This window comes from Emys orbicularis, chromosome 3 (assembly GCF_028017835.1).
Source record: "Emys orbicularis isolate rEmyOrb1 chromosome 3, rEmyOrb1.hap1, whole genome shotgun sequence".
Lineage (NCBI taxonomy): Eukaryota > Metazoa > Chordata > Testudines > Emydidae > Emys > Emys orbicularis.
Window position 1 is genome coordinate 123,929,347 of NC_088685.1, and position 26,523 is coordinate 123,955,869.

At 42.8% G+C, this 26,523-nt stretch overlaps 1 protein-coding gene across 1 annotated transcript in view; it reads right to left on the reverse strand.

Moving 5' to 3' along the window:
- LOC135876251 (plasminogen-like) overlaps positions 1 to 26,523 on the reverse strand; it is a 59,229-nt gene that overhangs the window by 11,097 nt on the left and 21,609 nt on the right. Inside the window, exons 9-17 of the mRNA XM_065401447.1 lie at positions 23,454 to 23,572; positions 21,320 to 21,482; positions 20,199 to 20,329; positions 18,789 to 18,954; positions 10,829 to 11,016; positions 9,890 to 10,044; positions 6,842 to 6,935; positions 3,422 to 3,542; positions 563 to 637 (exon numbers count right to left, since the gene is read on the reverse strand). Of these exons, the coding sequence (XP_065257519.1) occupies positions 563 to 637; positions 3,422 to 3,542; positions 6,842 to 6,935; positions 9,890 to 10,044; positions 10,829 to 11,016; positions 18,789 to 18,954; positions 20,199 to 20,329; positions 21,320 to 21,482; positions 23,454 to 23,572 (1,212 nt within the window). The remainder of the gene's footprint in view (positions 1 to 562; positions 638 to 3,421; positions 3,543 to 6,841; positions 6,936 to 9,889; positions 10,045 to 10,828; positions 11,017 to 18,788; positions 18,955 to 20,198; positions 20,330 to 21,319; positions 21,483 to 23,453; positions 23,573 to 26,523) is intronic.

Consider the following 26,523-nt stretch of genomic DNA (forward strand, 5'->3'; position numbering starts at 1 on the left):
GCTTTCTTTTCAGCCATCAGTGTGTCAGCTTCACATAGCTGGGTGACTCCTCAAGATAGTAAGTTGCTCTCTTGAGATATCTGAGCATCTCTCTTGTTTATTACACATGCACAAAATCAGGGCCTGACTGTGCTGCCCTTACAGATATGAACAGGTACATTATTCAGTAAGGATCCTCACTGTTACCCTATCTCTTTCTCTCTGCTCTAACTTGAATGAACTGAGCTTGGGGATGAGAAGTAACAGAGCAGTTAACCACTGTAAGAGCCATCATGTAGGTGCAGCATTGGCTGGTTAAGAACATAAGAATGGCCCTACTGGGTCAGACCAAAGGTCCACCTAGCCCAGTATCCTGTCTTCCAACAGTGGACAGTTCCAGGTGCCCCAGAGGGAATGAACAGAACAGTGATCTATCCCCTGTCGCTCATTCCCAGCTTCTGGCAAAAACCAGCTTCTGGTTCAGACAGATCAAAGAAACACCTTGCCAGGCACATTTTTTTCCCCTTTGATATTCCTCTCCAGTTGTAGGAAATATCTGCAGCTGGCTACAACAGACACTTACCGCTCTAAGCAGTGTTTGGCGGTAAGAACCCACTGTGGGGCTATCAGAGTGCCACCACAAAAGTGCATGTTGAAACTGGAATAGAAAGGAAAGGCATGAGATTAGTTTGAGAATGTGAAGTTAATTCTCCACTATCACAGCAATGCACAGTGAGGACTACTAGTAAACTATCAACTTTGCTTATTCAGGAGCTTTTAGGATTCCCAGATTTTATTCTACAGATCATGAGAAAGTAAATACTGATTTTCATCAAGAGCTGAGGTTTGGTTGGCTCAAAACATGAGAAAAGATAGTTGACACCTATCTTGAATTTTGAAAGATTGTCCCAATTTCAACAGGAATGTTCTGTGTTCAGAAGTATAATCAATATTATGATATATATTAACTAGGGCTATCAAGCGATTAAAAAAATTAATTGCTATTAATCGCGTGATTAAAAAGATTAATTGCACGATTAATCGCATTGTTAAACAATAATGGAATACCATTTATTTAAATATTTTTGGATGTTTTCTATACTTTCAAATATATTCATTTCAATTACAACACAGAATACAAAGTGTATAGTGCTCACTTTACATTTATTTTTATTACAAATATTTGCACTGTAAAAACAAAAGAAATAGTATTGTTCAATTCACCTCATACAAGTATTGTAGTGCAATCTCTATCATAAAAGTTGAACTTGCAAATGTAGAATTATGTACAAAAAAACTGCACTGAAAAATAAAACAATGTAAAGCTTTAGAGCCTACAAGTCCACTCAGTCCTACTTCAGCCAATCGCTCAGACAAACAAACTTGGTTACAATTTACAGGAGATAATGCTGCCCGCTTCTAGTTTACAGTGTCACCTGAAAGTGAGAACCGGCATTTGCATGGCACTCTTGTAGCAGGCGTTGCAAGATATTTACGTGCCAGATGTGCTAAAGAGTCATATGTTCCTTCATTTTCAACCACCATTCCATAGGACATGCGTCCATACTGATGATGGGTTCTGCTCGATAACGATCCAAAGCAGAGCAGACCGATGCATGTTCATTTTCATCATCTAAGTCAGATGCCATCAGTAGAAGGTTGATATTCATTTTTGGTGGTTCAGGTTCTGTAGTTTCCGCATCTGAGTGTTGCTCTTTGAAGACTTCTGAAAGCATGCTCCACACCTCGTCCCTCTCAGATTTTGGACGGCATATCTGATTCTTAAATCTTGGGTCGAGTGCTGTAGCTATTTTTAGAAATCTCATACTGGTGTCTTCTTTGCGTTTTGTCAAATCTGTTATGAAAGTGTTCTTAAAACAAACATATGCTGGGTCATCATCCGAGACTACTATAACATGAAATATATGCAGAATACGGGTAAAACAGAGCCGGAGACATACAATTCTCCCTCAAGGAGTTCAGTCACAAATGTAATTAACGCATTATTTTTTAATGAGCATCATCAGCATGGAAGCATGTCCTCTGGAATGGAGGCCGAAGTATGAAGGGGCATACAAATGTTTAGCATATCTGGCACATAAATACCTTGTAGTGCCGTCTACAAAAGTGCTATGCAAATGCCTGCTCTCACTTTCTGGTGACATTGTAAATAAGAAGCAGGCAGTGGTATCTCCTGTAAATGTAAACAGACTTGTTTGTCTTAGCGATTAGCTGAACAAGAAGTAGGACTGAGTGGACTTGTAGGCTCTAAAGTTTTACATAGTTTTGTTTTTGACAGCAGTTATGTAACAAAAAAAATCTACATTTGCAAGTTGCACTTTCACGATAAAGAGATTGCACTATAGTACTTGTATTAGGTGAACTGAAAAATACTGTTTCTTTTATCATTTTTACAGTGCAAATATTTGTAATAAAAATAATAATATAAAGTGAGCGCTGTACACTTTGTATTTTGTGTTGTAATAGAAATCAATATATTTGAAAATGTAGAAACATCTGAAAATATTTAATACATTTCAATTGGTATTCTATTGTTTAACAGTGTGATTAATCGTGATTAATTCTTTTAATCGCGATTAATTTTTTTTAGTTAATCGCATGAGTTAACTGCGATTAATTGACAGCCCTAATCTTAACCATTTGGTTTGTGGTGTCCTACTGGACAAATTGCAAAAGCTTGCAACCCTGCATAGCTGTGAGTAGGTGACTTGAACTCTAGCAGTGATAGGCATATATCACGGATGCCAAAGTATACAATTTTCATTGTCTCAAGGACAATATTTTTTATGGTGACCAGCAGATTTTTGTGGGCATTTTCATCAGACCTTTTCTTAGCACTGCTAGATCTGTATAACCAACCACAACCAACATGACACTGAAAATGTTAGGTCATGGAGATTATGGTTTTGATTGTCATTGGCTCCAATGGAAACAGGACTGGATCCTGTATAAGCAGGGATGACAGAAAACCATCTCTACAAATTTTAAATTGCTGGCTCCACCCCTGGGTCTAAATCCTGATGGCAGGATACAAATAACTCCCGTTGCGTTCAATGGGAATTATTTGTTTCCCATGTCAGTAAATTTAAAGCACATTTTGGACTAGTGGCTCAAATCTGCCCTATGTAAATGTTTAGGATGAAATAGGAGGGGTTCTAGTTAACTAAATTACATTTACTAGCTCGAGACACTGTTGTCAAGAGGAAAAAAGGTTGTGCAATATATTTTGTTTAAAAGATTTATTTTAGAGGCATTTCAGTTTGGAGGCATTTTTAGGGAGAGATCAAGACTACTCTCCAGAAGGCGTCAGCTCCACATACAGAAACATGAAGAGTTAAGTCCTTTCTGTAAAGTTGTTACTGAGGTGCCCCCAGGTAGTGAGGTGCTTTGTATGTTGTAATGCAATGTGGAATAGTTATACCTTGTCCTGAGACTGATTTGCCAGGGCCAAGAGTGTGGATTTGAAACACACCCGCCCACAATCCTTGTAGGGCACAGCTTTGGAGCGGTCTTGGCTTTTCCACACTCATATTTGGGAGGAGCTAAAGAATGAAATGAAGTCAACCTGAAGAATTTTAAAGCAGCTGTTATACCATCCACAATATATTTAAATAAACAGGGAGAGGAAGGTTATCTTATCTTTACACCTTCTCTAGCTTGTCACTCTTTATGAAGTGATTACACAGCAAAAACTGCAAAAACATTGTTAGGTTATTCTTCCCTGGAACAGTTAATGATGTCTGTGACCAAAATATTGCTTTCAAGATGACAACACATTGATTTACATGGCAAAGAGTTTACAGATGTATCATTTGGATATCAACAAGTCAGAAACAAAATAGGGCTAAAATTACAATAAGGGGGAAAGAAAAAAAAAAACACATTCCCCAAATTGCCTAAGTAAGTATCCTTCCATCTCTGACCGAGTACAGCAACCCTAAAAGCCATAACTTCTGACTGCATTTAAACTAATCTGTAGCAATGGTAAATGAAGTTCAGTCACTGTCTCTGTGTTCCCTGCCAACGGATAAGCTTTCAGAGCTGTCCCTCTTTAAAAGTGTTAGGGAAATCCAGGGCCATCCTCTCCACCGGGGTCTGATCCAGGGCATAATGGTGGGCAGCTTACGGCTGCCTCCCTGGATCACTTGCTACCAGCACCCTCTCTTCTCACAGGGTAAAGTAAAGAACTGAAACTAAAAATCAAGTTTCTGCCCTTCACAGTTTCACCAGTCCTTTCTTTGCAGGAATGGTCAGGCCACAGTAGCTCACTGGGGAGTGCAGTTTACTTCCACTGTCTGCCTGCCACTTAGCTACTCTCTCTAACCTCCTCCTCCAGCCTTTGCAGGTGGGGTGGGGTGAGGCTGCCTGGGCCCAGAACAGCTCTTTAACCCCTTCTTCTCTAGTGTGGAGTTTGTATACCCCAACAGTGACCCACCACAGTAAAGCCAGTGGGGTTGGTTTACAGGTGTGGTGTGTGTATCTTGCAGAATCCCTTACTCTGCTTACCTGCTCTGTTCTGGGGTTTGGTCAGAGAACTCACCAAAGGACAAGCATCATGTGTCCATCTTACAAGAACACAGAGTGGAGAAATGATATACATTCTTGGGGCAGGTATTGTCTCTTTGTTTTATGCTTGTACAGTGCTGAACACAGTGGGCCGTGGCCTCTAGATGCTACCGTAGTACAACAACACATAATTAATTAGCTGACAGGCAATCCAGCTCCCAGCCATAGGCTGTATTTTCAAGTCCTTTTGTGTGCACGTTAGGTACAGCGTAAGCACATATTTGTATATACATTAATTTAATTTTTTTAAGGTTTCCGCTAGTTTGGTTATTTTTAGGGAGAGATCTCTCAAAACCACCTGTTATTAGTTACTGTTTCAAATAAGTTGTTTTGGGAAAATGTCTGTGGTCCATGTAATATTTGCCATTACAAGCAAACCAGAGTGCTCATGTTTTTCTGAACTTTCAAAATCCTATTCCAGAGAGCTCAAAAGTTGGAGCTACATCTTGACTTCCATATGCAGTGAGACCTCCTATTTAATTCAGTGGGTCCCAGGGTTTTGATTTGCACACAGTGTCTTGGATATGAATTATTAGCCCTTGCAAAATAAATAAATAAAATCTTTAGAAAGCATGTAGTGGGGATAGTCTCATTTCAGGTCACTGTTGTTGTGGTTATTTATTTGTATTGCAGTATGGCCTACTGGCCACTACCTCATTGTGCTAGGCACTGTACATACATAACAAAATGCCAGCCCCTACCACAAATAGCTTGCAATGTAACTGTAAGACAAAAGACAACAGGTGGATACAACAAACATGTGGGGGTGGAGAGCACAAGGTAAGAGTGAGATGATTATGATCAGTGTGGCAAGCAGCAGTCACAGCCCACCGGCTGCCTGCGTTTTGTCAGATGCGTGCCTGCAGCTGCTGTTCATGTGTCCCAGAAGCTAGACTACGAGCCTTGCTCTTTAAATTCAATAAAAAGCTTGGAGTAAAACATGCGCCCTTCAACGCTTTCCCTTTCTTGACCCCCAAATGCCTTTCCTTTTAAGTAAACAAATTAAGGGGCTTTGCTCTTAAATATTTAGGGCCAGATGCACTCCCCAGCCACCATGAAGGGCATTTTGCCAGGGAAGGGCAGATGTAGTTTTATGTCTAGGACTGCACCCCTCCAGCAGAGGATCCCAGGGAGATGCACTAAATAAGAGTATCTCTAGGTCAACCTGGCTCAGCCTTCTCCTTACTTGTGCCAGTTGACAGAATAGCAGTGAGAGCAACCTGCAGATTTAGGGCCTGATCCAAAACCCACTGAAGCCAATGGGAAGACTCCCATTCAAGTCAATGGGCTTTGGATCAGGCCCATACTCTGGGGTGGGGTTTAGTTACAACTGCGAATAAGAACCTCTGTGTAGAGTTTGCCCAAGATGTTTTAAGAGTGACTAGTGATGTGGGGTGCTTCAGTTTTTGGATGACTACCTCCAGCAATGACAAACAGCACATTCTGTAGAGATCAGACAATCTTGTCGCGATTACGCACCCAGGGCCGGTGCAACCACTAGACGAACTAGGCGGCCTCCTAGGGCGCCTAGTGTTTGAGGGCACCTAAAAGCCCGCTCAGGCGAGGAGGTGGAGTGGAGGTGAGCTGGGGCGTGGGGGCGTGGGGAGGGCCGCCCACAGTAATGGGAGGCGCACAGGGGAACCGCTCCCCGCCTCAGATCACCTCCACTCTGCCTCTCCGCTGAGCACACAGCCCCCGCTCTAATTCTCCTCCAATCGGTGCCGCAAGCCTGGGAGGGGAGGAGAATTAGAGCAGCGCCGGCGTGCACAGCGGAGGAGGTGGAGCGGAGGTGAGCTGGGGCAGGTTCCCCGGGCGGGGTTAGCTGCTGTGGAGGGGGGGTTCCCTGCAGGGGGGGTAGCTGCTGCAGGGGGGCCTCCCCGGGCGAGGGGGGGGCAGCAGGCTGGATTAGCTGCCGCGGGGGGGTGGGGGGGGCTCCTCTGGTGGGAGGGGCGGGCGGGCGTGGTTAGCTGCTGCGGGGGCTGGGGCGACAGGCGGGGTTAGCTGGATGGGGGGTGGCGCAAGGTGGAAGTTTCACCTAGGGCGCGAAACTTCCTTGCACTGGCCCTGTAGGCACCACTTTCTTACCTAAACTTTAGCTGATCATTACCAGCAGATGCTGTTGTCAGTTACATGGAGCTATAATTTGAAATATAAAGCTGTTGTTAAAGCCTGTCTTTTCCACTCAGATTGAAAAATAAAATTACCCATCGCAAGTGTCATAAAACATTTTCAAAAGTGTAAATGGGGGAGACAAGACTCTTTAAAGAATAATTACGGCACTTGGTGATTTCACAGTATTCCCAGGCTTTCCTCGGGTCTGTCGTATAGCACCAAGGACCATTAATATCTCCGTCAGGATTCCTGCAATACTGTAATAAATACAGAAATGAACAAAGAAACAGTAAAGCCCTGAATATTAAGAAGGGAATTAAAAAGTTATTGATTTATGCTTTTATAATATAAAACTAAATGTTGGATTTTTTCCCCCCAGACACTATTTCACTGTTTTGTCGATAATCAATTATTCTCATTGCAATAAAATCCTTTGTTTTCTTTTTCTCAAAACTGTTAGATGAATTTAGTGAAATGTCATGAAAGTAAAACTGATACAACTTTCTTCAGCCAGGCAAGCCACAAATAGCAGAGCCAGCCTGAAACTCCAATTGCTCCTATGGACTCAAGAGTACAACAAACATAAGATGGGACTTTCCTACAGCGCACAGTGTTGGCCTAACTCTGTTACCTCTGAAGTCAATCAGAGTGGTTAAGCCAATGCTAAGCACATTTCCAAATCCCACTTTGTTTTTAAGATCTTGAGGAGATGGCAAAGAGCATCTGTTTTGAGGTTTGCAAAGGACCCCGTATGTCATGGGGCCAGGCAGGTACAGTGGAAGCTTCTCTTACATAGCTTGCCAATGCACATCAAACCCAACCTGCATATCAATGCTTAAATACCGCAGTGCTAAGAAATGTCTAAATGTTTCCTCTCCTCTCCACCATTTGTGTCAGTTGTGAGCTGCCCCCTGAGAAGGCTGCCAAATCTGCTGAATTCTCTTGTGGGTTTTTTCGTGAATAAACATACCCAATATCATTAACATATGTTTATTTACACAGGCTTTTTCCTGAGTTAATACTTAGGAGGGAGGGAATTGTTTTGGATGTGGGGTGGGAGCTAGAGTCTTTTCTATTGGGAAGGTGCTATGGTGTAAGATGTAATTGATTTTATCTGCACTCAGAATTTTATCTCAATGCATTTGAAAAAAGAACTATGTCAAACAGGCTCTCGCCCCAAATTCAGCCTAGGGCATTAACCAGTTATGCCACCTAGCCACAGCTTAGGGGCAAATCCATCTCCCTGGGCTCAATCTGAAATTCTGGGCCAGGTGCTGGGGATTTGTGCAGGTGGTAGGAAGGGGAATGAATCTTTCTCCAAATACCAAGGAATGACCATAGCATAGCCCGTGTGATTCCCTCTCTGAGGAATACACATTTCATACCAAATTAGTGAATTATGTTTGGATGCATCCGTTAACCTTTCCCAAAATCAACCCCCACCCAAATGCAATGGATAGTTCTGATAAATATGCCCTAATTTCAGTACATGAAAGAAAAGCACTTCTGCTGTAGATTACAAACATAACAAAAACAAACAACGGGGCCTAATCCTGCAAAAGCGTACTCATGCAAGTAGACTTGACTGGTACTTGCAGATCCATTAATGTCAAGGGGACTATCAAAGCTGCCAAGATTTGGGTTTCTCCAGGTGCAGCATTTCTTATGGATGAATGAGAGTGCAGAATTCCAACTCTAAAAGTTCAGAAATCAGGAGAATTCTTTTTAAAGCTATTGTTGTCAGTGTTTCTTTTGAGTTCAGAACTTCCCCTGGGGTGTGTGGCAGTTAGAGTGTTGCCAGCTCCCCCACAGGGGCTGTCCATAAATTACATAACACATTAGGGGATGGGTTGGTCCTCAATTGTGCATGTTTGTTTTGGTGTTCCAAGAGGTCTTGAAAAATCACCAAACAGCATGTTACGTAATTTATAGGCAGCCCCAAACGTGCAGAGCACAGTGAGCTGGCCCAGATGCAGGCGCTCTCGCTGGCTGGAATCTCTACACCATCCAGCAGCTTCTTCCCAGACCCCAACATTCTAACTCTCTACCCCACCAGCCCAGCAATTACTTAGACACCTCCCAATCCCCACATCAGTTTTGCTGCCATACAGCCCCATATCTGCCCAAAGCCCAATAAATTATGCACCCCAGCCCCCCACATCTCCCCCTCGCCTCTCAGAGCACCTCTGCTCCTCCTGCAGCTCCACAGGTTCTTCATCCCCCCTTCCCATATGAGGTGTTGGAGGGTGCAGAGGGGAAGGGGGAGGGAGACGCCAGACGGACCCATTGCTCCCAGAACGGGAGGAAGAGGAGGGAGCAGAGCCATCCTGAGCTCTGCCGGGCTTTTTCTGCTCCCTCCTCCTGTGAAAATGGTGTCAGCAGCTCCCTTTACCCGCTCGGTTTACCTCAAAACCAATGGGGAGGGAGAGCGCAGCCTGCTGCAGCCCTGCTCCACCCCAGGAGGCAGGGAAGTGGGGCAGGCAGCCAATCAGAGGGAGTTTATCCCCCCGTAGGGTTTGGGGACTGGAATTTCTCACATCATTGGGAGTCTGGCTCCAGCAGAGGCCAAAACCACATTACTGAGGATGAAATGGAGGGAACTGGCAATGCTAAGTGTGCCCCCCTTGCCCTCCACACACCCTGCCGCAAGCCATGGCAGGGGTAGGATATGGAACCACACAAAACTCGGCAGCTGTTGGGTGCAGGGGGGAGTGTCAGGGAAGCTAGAGGGGCGCTGGGGTAGGAGGGTGGTTGTGGGGTGGCTGTGTCCTGGGATGGGTCATAGATGCTGTCTAGAGGGGTGTTTGAGGAGTGTGCTGTGACTGGAGAAGCCTGGAACCAGTCTTGTGTCCTCCCCTTCTGTCCCGGCTGCTTCTGCTACCACAAACTGCTCCTTCCAGCAGGGGAGGCTACCTGCAGATCTGTTTCCTTGAATAAGAGTTTCTACATGATCAGGTTCTTAGTTTGTCCTGAGAAAAGTAAATTAAAGTAAGAAGCAACAGAGGGTCCTGTGGCACCTTTAAGACTAACAGAAGTCTTCTGTTAGTCTTAAAGGTGCCACAGGACCCTCTGTTGCTTTTTACAGATTCAGACTAACACGGCTACCCCTCTGATACTAAAGTAAGAAGAGTTCTTCAGTGTTCCACAAACATGTCAGAGCAGAAAGAGTGACTGCTCAACAGCAGGAAGCATTGTCAGAACCGCTGCTTACGTTTTTCTCCAGCCCTGCCCGTGGATGAGTCACTGGCGTGAAATAATCATGGCCGTGAGGTTTCTGCGAACTCCATTCTTGACAAGTCTTGCCACTTGCAGTGGTTGCTCTTGTGCCACGATAGTCCATACCGTTGCCAACTACACAGTCTGTAACTAGGAGAGAAAACAAGAGGGTGATTTTTTGCTGTGTATCACTTGGCCAAATTCAGAGGTTATGTGCTTTTGGTACTTACATGCCCTGTGGTGTAGCAGAAAAAGAAACTAGCAGGATGGTATAAGAAAGTATGAGATAGCATAGGCTAGGATATTGCTGGAGATGGACAAAATACTGATAATGAAAATGTTGTTTGTTTTTTGTCAAAATGTGTGTTGGGAATTCACAAAATGTGTGAATTTAGAGCAATTTTATGAAATTCCAATTTTATTTCATAAAATGTCAGGCCAAATATCTTCTACAATCGGATTAGGAAAACACAATTGAAAAAGCTCCCATTACACCAAGTTCCTTGCTTGGTTTGTGTCACCGGGGCACTCTCAGCAGAACCGCAGGTTTCAGAGTTAACAATTAATGAAGATGAATGGGGCAGTTCACACTTCTCTGAGCTACAGTTTCAGGCTCTCTGAAAACGTATGCAGACATCATGCATCACTCACACTGGGGCCACATCTTGAAGCCTTTCCTGGCAGCCCTGAGTGTTAGAATATTTTTTAAAGGAAAGGTTAGATACAGATGACCTCACATAACTCTAGGAGTCGGCCTCAGGGATGTGTCTGAAGCACTAATGCGTACGGGCTTGATGGTGCAAGTTGTTAAGGGTTGGCTTCAATGGGACTGCTCACATGCTTAAAATTAAGTACCTACTTAAGCATTTTAATGGATGGAAGCCATATTAAATGCTATAGGACTTTGACATAATGATAATATTTTTCTGGTTACCTGTTTGGGTGGCTGTCGTTGTACGAAGGGTTGATACCATAGTTGGCTGAGGGGGCTTTGGAAAAGTCATTTGTGCATTGTCACACCGCTTCAGACTGCAGTATTCCCATCTCACTCTGGGATCAATGGTGTAACACCACGGGGCTCTATCACCATCTGGGTTTCTGCAATAGTTCTGCCTCAAGTCCCTACAAATGTAAATACAGTGTGTTCTTATTCATGCTAAGGCACTGAAAGAGTTTATGGGAACCTCCTACAAAAACAAGGTATGCATGTAGGCACTAAAGAAATTGTATATTGTGATACAGCAGGACCAGGGAGCAGTAGGAGAGTGGTAGAAGGGAAATATATAAACCGTAGGCTAATTAAGGCGTGGTTCTCTGTAGACTAGGGAGGGTTGCTACAGGTTAATTGGAGCACCTGTAGTCAATTAAGGCCCTGTCAGAAACCTAATAAACCCCCTTGTTTCAGGCAGTCATGGGGTGTGAGGAAGGAGAGAGGACTGGAATTTGGAGGTGTGTTGTTGAGACTTGAAAGACCAGTGAACTGGAGGAAGGGAGACCCTATCTCAGCAGGACAGGGAGACTCCCTCCCCCAGCATCAAGGACTGAGGGTAACCCTACCCAAGGGGGAAGAGGGTAAGAAACCTGCAGGGGTTGAGAGGGGCTGGGGCTTAGAGTGAGGAGCAAACCCAGACCCCTCCCCTTCTTTCCTCCTCTACCACCTTCCCAGGCCACTTAACAGGGCCCTTGGTGCCCCAAGAGCAGGGGCAAAGGGTGGTATCTTAGTCCCTGCCAAGAAAAGCACAGGATCCCCCCATACTAACATCGGCCATTTTGTCACAATATATTTATTTAACATATATAGCAGAAATTCTATTGCCATCGTGTGAAAAGAAAAACATCCTTTATGGCTATTATATCAGCAGAGGGCTGAAGTTCATATTGACATCATAACTGGTAACATGATCCTTTTTTATGCATGAGGAAACATAAAACAATATTTGCAGAATTTTAGCCCAAAGCTATGCCAATATCATGATTTGCTGAATAATGACTGGTGTCATAATATTATTTTTAATAAAGACAAATGTATACAATAGTAGAAAAATATGCAATTATTAAGGCCCTACTTAACTGGCGATATTGTGAAAATTGTGGATTCCACAGTATTAGGCTTCCACCGCAATTTTAACAGCAGGAGCCCCACCATGCGTGGAGCTGACAACAGGAGCCATGGCTGCCGCAGTCCGCTCTCCGCCCTGGGCCCCCTGCTCTCCGCTTTGGGTGGCTGACAGTGGAAAATCATGGAAAAGAAATAATGGACTTTATTACCACAAATAATAAGGTCCATTATTACTTTTCTGCAATTTTCCATGGCTTGCCTGCAACTCAGCCACAATTTTTTGACAATCATCCTGCAAATCAAGTAGGGCCTTAGCAACTATGTATTAATAAATATTCAAACAGATCCAGAACTTTTGGTGGGGGGGAAAGGAGGGTTGCCTTTAGAAATCAAAATAAAGGATTTTTTTAAATTAAAATGAAGAAAATACCAGGTCCTTCCCTCAAAGTTCTTATGGTCTAAGGCCCAGCAAACACTTTTGCATGGGAATAACTTTGTGTAAGAATAGTCCCACTGAATTTATTGGGACGACTACCATGCATAAGCGTTTGTAATGTTGGGGCATAAAACAGAGACACTTAAAAGAACATGAAGGAGGACGAAATGGATATGGAAAAGAGGGATGAGGGTTAGATAAAAACAATGTGGGTCATATAATATGTAGTTTGCTAGTCATATAAATACTGGTATATTAATCAGAGACTGAGATGCAGCAAGAGAAGAGAAGCCAGGAGCGGCGCCAGGGTTTTTGCCGCCTAGGCGGCAGCGCTCCTCCTCTGAGCATTCAGAGGGCCTGGGGTCTTCGGCGGCGGGGTTCCTTCCGCTCCGCGTCTTCGGGGCACTTTGGCAGCGGGTCTCGGAGTGAGTGAAGGACCCTCCGCCGAAGATCCGGAGCGGAAGGATCCCCCACCGCCGAATTTCCGCTGAGGGCAGCAAAATGCCACCCCCCAAATCCTGCCACCCTAGGTGACCGCCTAGGGTCGTCTAGTGGAAACACCAGCCCTGGGAGAAGCAGATAGCACAGGAATGGAGGACACTGTGGAAAGTAAGGCCACAGAAGTGGATATTGAGTAGGTATTTGAAAGTGGAGAAGAGAGATGTGTGGCACACAGAAAAAAAGGATGTATTTCCAGGCACAGGTAGCAGCATGAAAAATGGCACCAGAGGCCAGACTTGGAGGAGGAGAAGGCAAAAGGAGCAACCAGTTGGTCAAAGTGCAGATGACAAGATAGGGTGGAATAGATGAGATGACATGTAAGCAGGGTTTCAACTAGGAGTTAGGTTGAAAGGAACTCCATGAAAGGACTTGAGAAGACAGTAACATGTTAGAGAGCTGTGACAGGATGATTATTTAAGCTTCTTTATTTTGGACAGACTAAAGAAGGCAGAAGTGAGTGTTAAGAAGCCCAGTGAGTAGCTATTTACATTGATCTCACCACCCTTCATTCTAATTTATGAATCCAAGATGGGTTTCCTAGTTATTTATTTACTATGCATAACACAGACCAGCATATTTTAGATGCCTATACACAAATGCAAGGAGTATGGGGAATAAACAGAATAACTGAAGTGTTAGTACATAAAGTAAATTATGACTTAACTAGCAACAGAGATTTTGTGGCACAAGTCTCATGACTGGAATATTTGTACAGAGGGGTATAGCTTGTTCAAGAAGAGAAGCCAAAATAAAAAGGGAGGAGGGGTTGCATTATACATCCATAATCAGGGCCGGCGCTTCCATTTAGGCGACCGGCGCCAGGATTTGGGGGGGCGGCATTTTGCCGCCCTCGGCAGCAATTCGGCGGTGGGTGGTCCTTCCGCGCTCCGGGTCTTGGGCGGCAATTCTGCGGCGGGTCCTTCAATCGCTCCAGAACCCGCCGCCGAAGTGCCCCAAAGACCGGGAGTGCGGAAGGACCCCCCCGCCGCAGAATTCCTGGTGACGACCGGGAGCGCAGAAGGACCCCCACCTAGGGCGCCAAAAACCCTGGCGCCGCTCCTGTCCATAATATATACACTTGTTCTGAGATCCAGATGGAAGTAAGAGCCAGACCAGTGGAAAGTCTCTGGGTAAAGATAAAAGGGGAAAAATAAGGGTGATGATGTCATGGTAGGGGTCTACTACAGTCCACTGAATCAGGAAGAGGAGGAGGAGGCATTTCTAGAACAAACAACAGAATTTCCAAAACACAAGAACTGGTAGTAATGGGGGACTTTAATTACCCAGGCATCTATTGGAAAAGTAATATGGCAGAATACTAAATTTTCAGTAAGTTCTTGGAATGTATCAGGGACAACCTTTTATTTCAGAAAGTGGAGGAAGTAACCATGGGAACAGCCATTTTAGATTTGATTCTGACCAACAGGGAGGAATTGATAGTGAATCTGAAGGCAATTTGGGTGAAATTGACCATGAAGCGATAGATCTCATGATTATAAGGAAGGGAAGGAGTGAGAGAAGCCGAATAAGAACAATGGACTTTAAAAAAAAAAAAAAACTTTAGCAAACTTAGAGAACTGGTAGGTAATGTCCCAGGGAAGAAAATCTGAAGGAAAAAGGAGTTCAGGAGAGCTGGCAGTTTCTCAAGAAGACAATATTAAAGGCAAAACTGCAAACTATCCTGATGAAAAAGAAAGTTAGGAAGAATAGCAAGAGGCCAATATGGCTCCATCAGGAGCTCTTTAATTACCTGAAAAATCAAAAAGGAATCCTAGAAAAAGTGGAAAAATGATCAAATTTCTAAGGAGGAGTACAAAGAATAGCGTAAGCATGTAGGGACAAAAATCAGAAAGGCTACGGCACCAAATGAGTTATATCTAGCAAGGGACATAAAAGGCAATAAGAGGTTCTCTAAATACATTAGGAACAGGAGAAAGATGAAGGAAAGTGTAGGTCCACTACCTAGTGGGAAAGAAAAGCTAATAAGTGATGACATCGAGAAAGCTGAAGTATTTAATGCCTATTTTGCTTCAGTCTTCACTAAAAAGATTAATGGTGACCTGCTACACAACACAATTAATATTAACAACAAGGAGCAAGCCAAAATCAGGAAAGAACAGTCTAAAGACTATTTAGATAAGTTAGATGTATTCAAGTCAGCATTCCTGATGAAATTCATTCTAGTGTACTTCAAGAACTAGCTGAAGCAATCTTGGAACTATTAGCAATTATCTTTGAGGACTCCTGGAGGATGTGTGAGGTCCCAGAGGATTGGAGAGAGGCAAACATAGTACCTATTTTTGAAAAGGGGAACAAAGAGGACATAGGATATTATAGATAAGTCAGCCTAACTTTGATACCTAGAAAGATACTGGAAAAAATTATTAAACAATCAGTTTGTCAGCATCTAGCAGATAATAGGGTTATAAAGAACGGTCAGCATGGATTTGTCAAGAACAAATCAGGTTGAACCAAACTAATTACCTTCCTTGATGGGGTTACTGACCTAGTGGATGTGTGTGTGTGGGGGGGAGAAGCAGTAGATGTGATATATGATTTTAATAAGTCTTTTGACACAGTCCCATAGGACATTCTCATAAGCAAGTATCAGAGGGGTAGCCGTGTTAGTCTGAATCTGTAAAAAGCAACAGAGAGTCCTGTGGCACCTTTAAGACTAACAGAAGTATTGGGAGCATAAGCTTTCGTGGGTAATGCCTCCAGCTTCCACCCCGGACACACCACACGATCCATCGTCTACAGCCAAGTACTGAGGTACAATCGCATCTGCTCCAACCCCTCAGACAGAGACCAACGCCTACAAGATCTTCACCAAGCATTCTCAAAACTACGATACCCACACAAGGAAATAAAGAAACAAATCAACAGAGCCAGACGTGTACCCAGAAGCCTCCTGCTACAAGACAGGCCCAAAAAAGAAACCAACAGAACTCCACTGGCCATCACCTACAGTCCTCAGCTTAAACCTCTCCAACGCATCATCAGTGATCTACAACCCATCCTGGACAATGATCCCTCACTTTCACAGACCTTGGGAGGCAGGCCAGTCCTCGCCCACAGACAACCCGCCAACCTTAAGCATATTCTCACCAGCAACCACGCACCGCACAATAACAACTCTAACTCAGGAACCAACCCATGCAACAAACCTCGATGCCAACTCTGCCCACATATCTACACCAGCAACACCATCACAGGACCTAACCAGATCAGCTACAACATCACCGGCTCATTCACCTGCACGTCCACCAATGTTATATATGCCATCATGTGCCAGCAATGCCCCTCTGCTATGTACATTGGCCAAACTGGACAGTCACTACGCAAGAGGATAAATGGACACAAGTCAGATATCAGGAATGGCAATATACAAAAACCTGTAGGAGAACACTTCAACCTCCCTGGCCACACAATAGCAGATGTAAAGGTAGCCATCTTACAGCAAAAAAACTTCAGGACCAGACTCCAAAGAGAAACTGCTGAGCTCCAGTTCATTTGCAAATTTGACACCATCAGATCAGGATTAAACAAAGACTGTGAATGGCTAGCCAACTACAGAAGCAGTTTCTCCTCCCTTGGTGTTCACACCTCAACTGCTAGCAGAGCACCTCACCCTCCCTGACTGAACTAACCTCGTTATCTCCATACTGATTTATACCTGCCTCTGGAGATTTCCATTACTTGCATCTGAAGAAGTGAGGTTCTTACCCACAAAAGCTTATGCTCCCAATACTTCTGCTAGTCTTAAAGGTGCCACAGGACCCTCTCATAAGCAAATTAGGGAAATGAGGTCTAAATAAAATTATTATTAGATGGGTGCACAACTGGTTAAGAGACCTTACTCAATGAGTAGGTTTGCTACTCAATGGTTTGCTATTAAACTGGGAGAGCATATCTAGTGGGGTCCTACAGGGATCAGTCCTGGGTCTGGTACTACACAATATTTTCATTAATGACTTGATAATGGAGTGGAGAATATGCTTATAAAATCTGCAGACGACGCTAAATTGGGAAGGTTTTACAAGCACTTTGAAGGACAGGATTAGAATTCAAAATGACCTTGACAAATTAGAGGATTTGTCTGAAATCAACAAGATGAAATTCAATAAAAACAAGTGCAAAGTACTTCATTTAGGAAGGAAAAATGCACAACTACAAAATGGGGAATAACTGGCTAGGTGGTAGTACTGCTGAAAAGGTTTGGGGGTGATAGTGGATCACAAATTGAATATGAGATGACAATATGCTGTAGTTGTAAAAAAGGCTAATATAATATATAACTGTTCCCAGAGAGTAGTTATCAGTGGTTCATAGTCAAGTTGGAAGGGCATATCAAGTGGGGGGTCCCACAGGAATCGGTTCTGTTCAATATCTTTATCAATGATTTAGATAATGGCATAGAGAGTACTACACTTATAACATTTGTGGACAATACCAAGCTGGGAGGGGTTGCAAGTGCTTTGGAGGATAGGATTAAAATTCAAAATGATCTGGACAAACTGGAGAAATGATCTGAAGCAAATAGGATGAAATTCAATAAGGACAAATGCAGTGTACTCCACTTAGGAAGGAACAATCAGTTGCACACATACGAAATAGGAAATGACTGCCTAGGAAGGAGTACTGCGGAAAGGGATCTGGGGGCCATAGTGGATCACAAGCTAAATATGAGTCAACAGTGTAACACTGTTGCAAAAATAAAGCAAACATCATTCTGGGATGTATTAGCAGGAGTATTATAAGCAAGACACGAGAAGTAATTGTTCTGCTCTACTCCACGTTGATTAGACCTCAATTGGAGTAGTGTGTCCAGTTCTGGGCACCACATTTCAGGAAAGATGTGGACAAATTGGAGAAAGTCCAGAGAAGAGCAACAAAAATGATAAAAGGTCTAGAAAACATGACCTATGAGGGAAGATTGAAAAAACTGGGTTTGTTTAGTCTGGAGGTAAGGAGACTGAGAGGGGACATGATAACAGTTTTCAAGTACATAAAACGCTGTTGCAAGGAAGAGGGCAATAAATTGTTCTTCTTAACTGCTGAGGATAGGACAAGAAGCAATGGGCTTAAATTGTAGCAAGGGAGGTTGAACATTAGGAAAAACTTCTTAACTGTCAGGGTAGTTAAACACTATATATAATATTCCCAACCCCCATCTCCTAATTATGACTACAGCAGTCACAAAATACATATAACTTAGCAATACGAAATACTATACATATTCCTGACCAGTATGTATTGCAACATTATTTGTGTCCATATAATTATTTTCCATTTTCTTAGATTCTCCCATACACTGTGTTCTGGAGCAGGTTTAAAGGCAACTGTCAGATTCTCAAATACATAACACAGTGCATATTTCTATGACCTACAGTGTGGTTCTGATGGCAGAATTTGGCCATAAGTCTGATTCTTGGAATATTTATGACAACTCTTAATTTCTTGAAGAGCAATTTTAAAAGACACTATATTTACATTTAGCCCAGAATTTAAATGTCGTGAAAACAAGCTTTTTTAAAATCTTAGACCAATATAAATGTTTCAGTGTTTTAAAAAATAATAATGAAAGATGTTATTTTAAATGAAATGCATCCTCTTGCAGTGTTTGAAACCACTGCAATATTAAGATCCTGAAAGTGAAGCTGGCTTAGCTGATTTTCATTGTCCAAGTGGGAGAAACTAAAACAATTAAACAAAGAGCTAAAATAGCAACAACTGAATTGGATTTTAAAATTCTCTCTCTCAAGGCACTCTTAGTAAATTGGTAAAGAAATTTGTTTGCAGTGTGAATTTTAACTTAACTTTAAGTGGATGGCACAATTAATAGATTTCTGGACAATTCCTACACTGATTTTGTGATAGTGGTTGAAGTAAACCTACGCATTTGGATATGCCGCTGGGGTTTTTGCGTGTTTGTGCGGAGACATTGATCTCCATGCTTGGCATTTCTTTCCTGAGATAGTCAACGAAGTTGTGCCCCGGTAAGTCAGACCAGTGTCTCGAAAGCAATCCTCAGTGACTGGATCCTGTTGAATCACAAGTCCATCTGTAATGAACAATGAAAAACAGTGCTTTAAAAGTGAATTTTACTTTGATAATTGAGCACAGAAAAACCAAACCAAACAAATAAAAGCAATAAACAAACAAGTCAGAGTGATTAGCCTGCCTGTCACAGATACCTTCTTATGACAAGATCTCATTCAGAAGGGGCATTTCTGAGGGTGTATGGAAGATTTTAATGGGTTACCTTCATGAGTCAGATGCTGTTCCTTAGATGCAATCTCAATTTCAATGTTGTGTTGTGTTAGGCATACTTGGATTAGAGAATCACAAAGTTCAGAATGTGGATCCAAAGTTGTGGTTTTATATCAGATATATTTCTAGTAGTGGATTGACCTTGCATCGGGATGATTTCCCTTTGTTTGTACTGAAGGAGCTTGGGGTTGTTAGTTAGGATATGTAAACAAGTGGAAGTGTTTGGTTGGATTTTTCAGGGGTTGGAGTTTGGAGGCTGATGTTTTCTCTTACATTATTGCAGCTTCTATTGATTTGTTATCGATGGATACACATCTGGTGTATGTAAACATACTTGATGGTGCCAAGCAATTTGGGTAACTGGGATCCTGTACTTGTATCATTTGTAGGGCTGGTTGACATTTTTGAGCCAAAAATTCCCACCAAAACATGGAGTTTTGTCCAAAACAATGACATTTCTCTGTTAAAAATTATTTTTAACCATTTTTTAAAACAATTGAAATGAGAAATTTTGAAACAAAAGGAAAATTTTCATTTCAGTTTTCAAAAATGGAATATTTATTGAATTTTTAATTACTATGTTTTTCTGCTTTATCTCCATTTTTTTCTTTCCTTGCCATTGAATGCAATTGATTAATGCTTTCTAGGGTTTTGTTTTTCATATTTTTCCTGTTTTTTACTTTTTCCACACTTTTAAAATCTTCTCTGATCTTAGAAAAGATACTAAGTTCAAAAGGAAAAAGGAAACTCTGTAAGCTCACTGCTTGGTAATTTTTCCAAAGCCGAGGCAGTCAGCAGAACAATATGATCTAAAATCTTTCTTCCTCACACTGCACTTTCCCACCAGACTTAAATCCTACCCTCAACAGGTTCAACCTTCCACTAATGTTCAGATGTGGTCTGCAGAGTGTTCAGATCAACAAATTAATAAAAATATGAATAAACAATGATTTATTTGCAATTGGTACAAAAAAGAATGACTGTCTCCCACTATTCCTTCAACCTCCATATCACAGGTGCATCCACTCTCCTTACCAGTGGTTACTGCTTCTGTCTCATCACAGCTGGGTATGTTACAGTATTCCCATCGTGTTGAGCTGTTGGTGGTATAACACCATGGCTTGATCTCACCGTCAGGGTTTCTACAGTAGTTTTCTTCTAAAGCCCTGAAGCAAAAGCACGATGTGAAAATTAGCTTCTCATGGAAATCTGATAATGGCCAAGAACAAGGGGGTGGGGAATGTTTCCTCACTTGTTTACGATTGTATTTATTGGTGAGTCACTACTGCAGCAAAATGTTGCTCAGTAATTACATTTATCCGCAATAAGGCAAATTACTGCAATGCATTATTGTTGTGAGTCTGGTCAGCATTCTAGGTAAGAGAGGTCCACATGCTAAGAATATGAGCAGCTTTTCTGATGCTTATGTAACCCCAGGTGACTATTACAGGTTCCCTTCTATGTTGATCCACAGAGGATATGAGTTGTTACAAACCCTAGTTTTACAGTCTGAACTTTTCAGCTCAAACTGTAGCAGCTCATGCTTTTAGCTCTGGAGGTCCCTGATATGTTGGCCAAGATAGCAGTAATCACATTGAACTGGAGACTTAAAGCATGTGCTGCTACAGATGGAGCTTAAGAGCCAAGGCTCTTTAACTGGAGGCTGTAACAACTCATATCCTCTGCGGATCAGCACAGAGGAGAATCTGTAACACACGTTCACCAGTGGATCACACTTGTACTTCCTTCACTTGTGACAGGACACCAAGAGTAGTGCAGATAAAGCATGTTATGGAACAGTATCATCACTGGGAAAAATAACTTTTCTAACACTCTTATTCTACATGGAAGCACCTGGGTATGGAACACAGTAAAGGATAGATGTGAGTGGGGAAAGGAAGAATAGGAAGAGCACGAATGCCAGAGAGGAAGATTCAAGTACATGAGAATGAGAGATGAAGAGGAGGAACACAGGAAAAATCAGAGAGCAGGATCAAGTGAAGAAATTAAAGAAGAATAATATGGAGAAAGGAGAACTTAGCAATATAGTTGGAGAAAAATTGTGCCAACCTTAATATTATGTCTACATCATCATGAAATAACTGTGTTCCTTGGTACTTCCAACAGGCACCAAATAATGAAGAGGTTTTACATACTTGCAGGGATAGCTCTCTGGAGTCCGGGCATGTTTGTGGGGAAACTGAGCACTCCAAAGTTGACAAGTGTTTCCTGACACAGTGACACCTATCTTGCCTCGATAATCATCTCCGTTTCCTGAAAGGCACTGACGTCCTGGGCCAAAAACTGGTGGTGGTGTAGCTATACCAGAAAAGGAAATGAATATAAACAGTGCCTTCAAGATATGTAAGCTTAACTTTGCATAATGTGGAACATGCATGTTTTTGTTTCTATACTGGTGAGGTTTCCGAAGGCTATGGCAAGACATAAGCCAAAGCACAGAGAAAACACCCAGATACTCCTCCTTGACTCTTCTCACTTAGATTTTAAGTTGCCATAAAATTTTCAAAAGGAATTAAACTTTCTAAACAGTGAATTCTATTCTATGCCGAACCCTCTGAAACATCTGGTGACAACATGATCACATTTAAGCCATCCATCCTTTCCTCCACCCTAGCTATCTCACCACAATGGAGGTGAAAAAAATGAGCTGAGGGAGGACGGCTAGGTGAGTGTGAGAGGTAGGATGGAAGAGCAGAGATTGTCAGGACAGGAGGTAGTGAGGATGAGGCCCTGTGAGATATTGTAAAGAGAAGCATCACAGCAGGGAATGGGGCCTTTGGAGCTAAAACAGAAATCTGAAGGGGGAAGATCTAATGGGAAGAGCGAGTCTTGGAACAAGGAGCCTGAGATGGTCTAGCAGCAGAAGGAGAATGCTGAAGAAAGGAAGATCGTTAGAACTACTCAGACACTTGCCTTTCTTAATGCTTATTGCAAAAGTACCTATTAGCCACAGTCCACAAGTATTCCAAGGACAACCAGAGCACCGGGTACCTCAGAAAGGCATAAAGGAGATACCATTGGGTTGTGAGTCCACATTTATTTATTTGGTCTTTTTAACTTCAAGATGAAAATGAACATGCATTTTGACTGTACATATAATTTCCTGATGGGAGAATAAAAGATTCTAAAAGATCAACATGTTCCATAAAACTAGTTAAAATTCTAAACTCGGTATCAGTGATCTTACAGTTTCTCAACCCATTTCTTACTTTAGAGAAACCTGTCAAATATTCACCCTCCATCAATAAATAGGTGTTTTAATTGATCTCTATCCAGCAAATACGTGATTCTTCATAAAGCAGTGAGAAAAGCGTATACTTGAGAAGACTAGGACTGGTGACAAATATAACCCTGATCCTCAAAGTGCAATTCTGGTCTAAAAATGGCCTTGTGGTGCACCATATTTATTGTCTTTGTGATTTGCATGTCAAATGTGCTCAGTTTAATGGATTTTTTTTAACTGCTAGCCCTGAGCTCAGAGGTTTTGTCTTCACTAGGAAAAAAAGATGTTCTTAACTCGAGTTAGCTAACATAGGATAAAATCCTAGTGATGACAACACAGTTTGGCCTGTTAACTCATGTGAAAACTACAAGGTAAATCCTAGGCTTCCCCACAGTTTCCTTGACCTGCAAACTCTTGTGAAAACTACATACACCTCTACCCCGATATAACACGAATTCGGATATAACACGGTAAAGCAGTGCTCTGGGGAGGGGGGGCTGCGCACTCCGGCGGATCAAAGCAAGTTCAATATAACGCGGTTTCACCTATAACACGGTAAGATTTTTTGGCTCCCGAGGACAGCGTTATATCGGGGTAGAGGTGTACTTCCTTAACTTCACTAGTATTTTACCTTCTGTTAGTTAACCTGAGTTTTAAAAAAACTACCTTTTTTCCCTAGTGAAGATGCATCCTGAGAGTCAATCTGAGTTATTTCCCTCTAGTGCTATCATCAGTAATAACATTTCTGCAGGGTAAATTTGAGTTTCAGAGATAACTGTGCAAATTATGTACTCAATAAAACCTATGCAGCCTTATCATTCTCAATGCACTTACACAGGTTTAAATGATTGGAACTTAGTAAATGATTCTATTAATGATGCACCTTCCCTGGTACAGAAGGCTCTTCTTGGGATATTTGTTGAATGATTCCACCCTCCATCCTCACCCCCAACTTTTCCCTACATTTTGGTTCTAGCTTCTACCTGTTGCAACTGCCTGCAGTGGTAGCTAACTTGGGTTCCACAATCTCCATAAGTAACACTTACTGCAACGTGGAATGTTACAAAATTCCCAGCGTTTCGTGGGGTTGGTAGTGAAACACCAGGGCCGAGGCTCACCATCAGGATTACGGCAGTAATTCAGCCTCAGATTCTTCTCTGGAAAGCTGAAAATTAGACGTTTGAATTAAGAATCTAATTCACTAACGGCTGATGGTATGAATTGCCCCTCCTGTGGCACAATGAGCTTTTTGGGCATTCAGATACTGGGCTAAGGAGTGAGATATAAATTACACAGGAAAAACTATATTAAAAGAACAGTAAAGTTGCAAAGTCGACACTCAAAAAGTTAGGAAATGCCGGAATTAAGGTTACCTGTGCAACCTCCATTTGGGCCCCTTGTTCATATGCACTATGGTAGTTCTGCCTAACATCATGCAGTAAGTCTATGGCAGACTAGCAATAAGAGTCCCAGTCCAGTGTCCTACCCATAAGAGAACATACTTTCTCTTCTTGCAACCCACATTCACTGTCCATTCTGTGCACTGGATGAGACAGGGGTCTTGTACAGCAACTGGCATGTGATCATTTAATTAAATACTGTACCATGATGCATGCTTTGTTTGTCCGGTTTCCTAAGTAGCTTGCCTTTATGCAATGTATCATACTACAAAACTTTAAAAATCTGAATACATTTGCTGTAAATTGAAATTGCCCACATGCTCCACTGTGTTGTTCCCCGCTCTCAATGACCTATGTCTAGTTTTCCATTTTCCTTTTCCCCTCAACATTTTGGACTAGTTGGTGTGATTAGCTCTTCCTGATCGCACATGTGTAGGAGAAGGTGCAGGACGCTTGCCTCCCAGCCGACTGCTCAGGGTCTAGACATAATCACCATCTCTCTATTCCCTGAACACAAACACCTTTCAAGGTCAGCAGAGACAGTGATGGTGAAGGAGGTTGGGGTGAAGAGAATTGGTATAGCATGAGGAAGGGAAGAAGATAAAAGAGAGAGAAAGAAATTAAGCATTTGCCCCAGGAGATTAAACCTTTGCTCTGTCTAGTCCTGTAGCAACCTCAGTTCTTCAGAGGAAGGGAATCCCAAAACCACCACCTATGATGACCTTGCCACCCAGCCAATGTGTTCAATGCTGTGACATTAGGGGAGATATTCCTTCCTGGCAGGTCATCTTAAAGCTGTGAAGCATACAAATCTGTTTCTCTGCTTTCCATTTTTTTAAGATCTCATAGCAGAAAACTTTCATAATACCTCATCTTTCTTCTGATATTCTGTAGGCTTGTCTGTTTCAGTATGTGTTGATTAGAGACTGTCTTTAACAAAAGGGGGAGGGTTATTTTAAAATGTTACTGTCTTTCAGATTCAACCTCTTACTTGTTCATTCTGATTCATAAGACAAGAATGAAGGGCCACCTGAGGAGGTTTCATGTCATCAGCTGTTATGTTCTATACATTAACTGAGAGTGGGGAGCACTAAAAAGATCTTAAATGTTTCAGATAAATATGGCCAAGCATTCAAGTTTCGCAAGGTGGTTATTATGGGTTTTATCAATGGTAGCATGGTCTAGTGGATAAGGCACTGGCTTGAGAGTTGAGACCTGGGTTCTACTTCTGCTCTGCTACTGAGCTGTTATGTAACCTTGGGCAAGCCACTAAGGACCTGATAGTCAGAGGTACTCAGCCCAGGGCCGGCTCCAGGCACCAGCCGAGCAAGCTGGTGCTTGGGGCGGCAGATTGTTCGAGGCGGCATTCCGCCCAATCCTAGGGCGGCACGGCCGCTTTTTTTTTTTTGGGTGGTGTTCCGCTCGAGCCCTGTAGGGGGTGGCGGCACGGAGGACGGGAGCGCCCTGCAGCAAGCCCGGCAGGGCAGTCCACGTCCTTCCCAGCCGACCGGAGCGGCGTGGAGCCTCCCGGCAGGCGGCGCAGCAGTCGGGGCCGCGTGATAGCGCCCCGCTGAAGCCCTGGCCTCCCCACGTCTCTCTCTCTCCCCGCTCCCTCCCCGTCCCACCGCTAGCCGGGGCACATCTGCAGTGCAGGGAGTCCCCCTGCACCCTGGCTCCGCGCCGCAGGGTTTTTTTTGTTTTTTTTTTTTTGCTTTGCCGTTCTGGCCGCCCCGGGTGTGTTTTTTGTTTGTTTGTTTGTTTTTGTTTTTTTTTGTTGCTTGGGGCGGCCAAAAAGCCAGAGCCGGCCCTGACTCAGCCCGAACAACTCCAGTCATTGGACTCTGGACATTGAGCATCTCTGAAATCTCTGCCCTTACATTATTGGTATTGTTTGTTTGTTTTGCTATTTATTGGTATTGTTGTAGCACCTAGGAACCCTAGTAATGGACCAGGACCCCAATATGCTAGGCACTGCACAAAGAATGTCCCAAGGAGCTTACAATTTACATAGAGTATAAGATGAGACAATAAGTGGAAAGAGACAGGCAGTGGGGGCACAATAAAACAATGAGACATTTAAAAAAAACTGTGTCTCAGTTTCCCCATCCGTAAAATGAGGACTATGATGCTTAGCAATGTAAAGGAATTTGAAATCTACAGATGAAAAGTTTATGTACGTGTTAGGTATTATTATTATTAATTATTATCAGAACCAAACCTCAGAGCCTTCTGAGGTTCTTCTGTCACTACCATTTTCCCTAGCTTGAATTTCAGATAACTTGGAGTTGCCTCCAAAGAAACAGAAAGAAAAGAGAAAGGATTGATGATTTACCTTCTTCCATTGCACTGAGAGGTAGCAGATCAGCCTTTTTGTTGCCCTGGACCGAAACAGAACATTTTGACTCCCCAACCCTCTCTTTTTAAGGGAAGGATGTTAAAAACATAGCTCCCTCACACATGAACACTCCCAAATGCTGCCTATGGTATTAGTATGGCAAACAAGCAAAACATCAAACACATGCAAAAGTGCATTGGCTCAAATAGCCAAGGGAGAGGTTGGCCACCAAAAAACATCATCAACAAAAAACATGATCAAGTATTATCAAAATGAAAATGGAAAATTACTATGAAAAACAATCTAACTATCTTTTTTTCCTCCTGGCTCCAGACCCCAGGGGCTATTTCCCTGGTCTTTGGTCCATCTAGCTGATCAGTT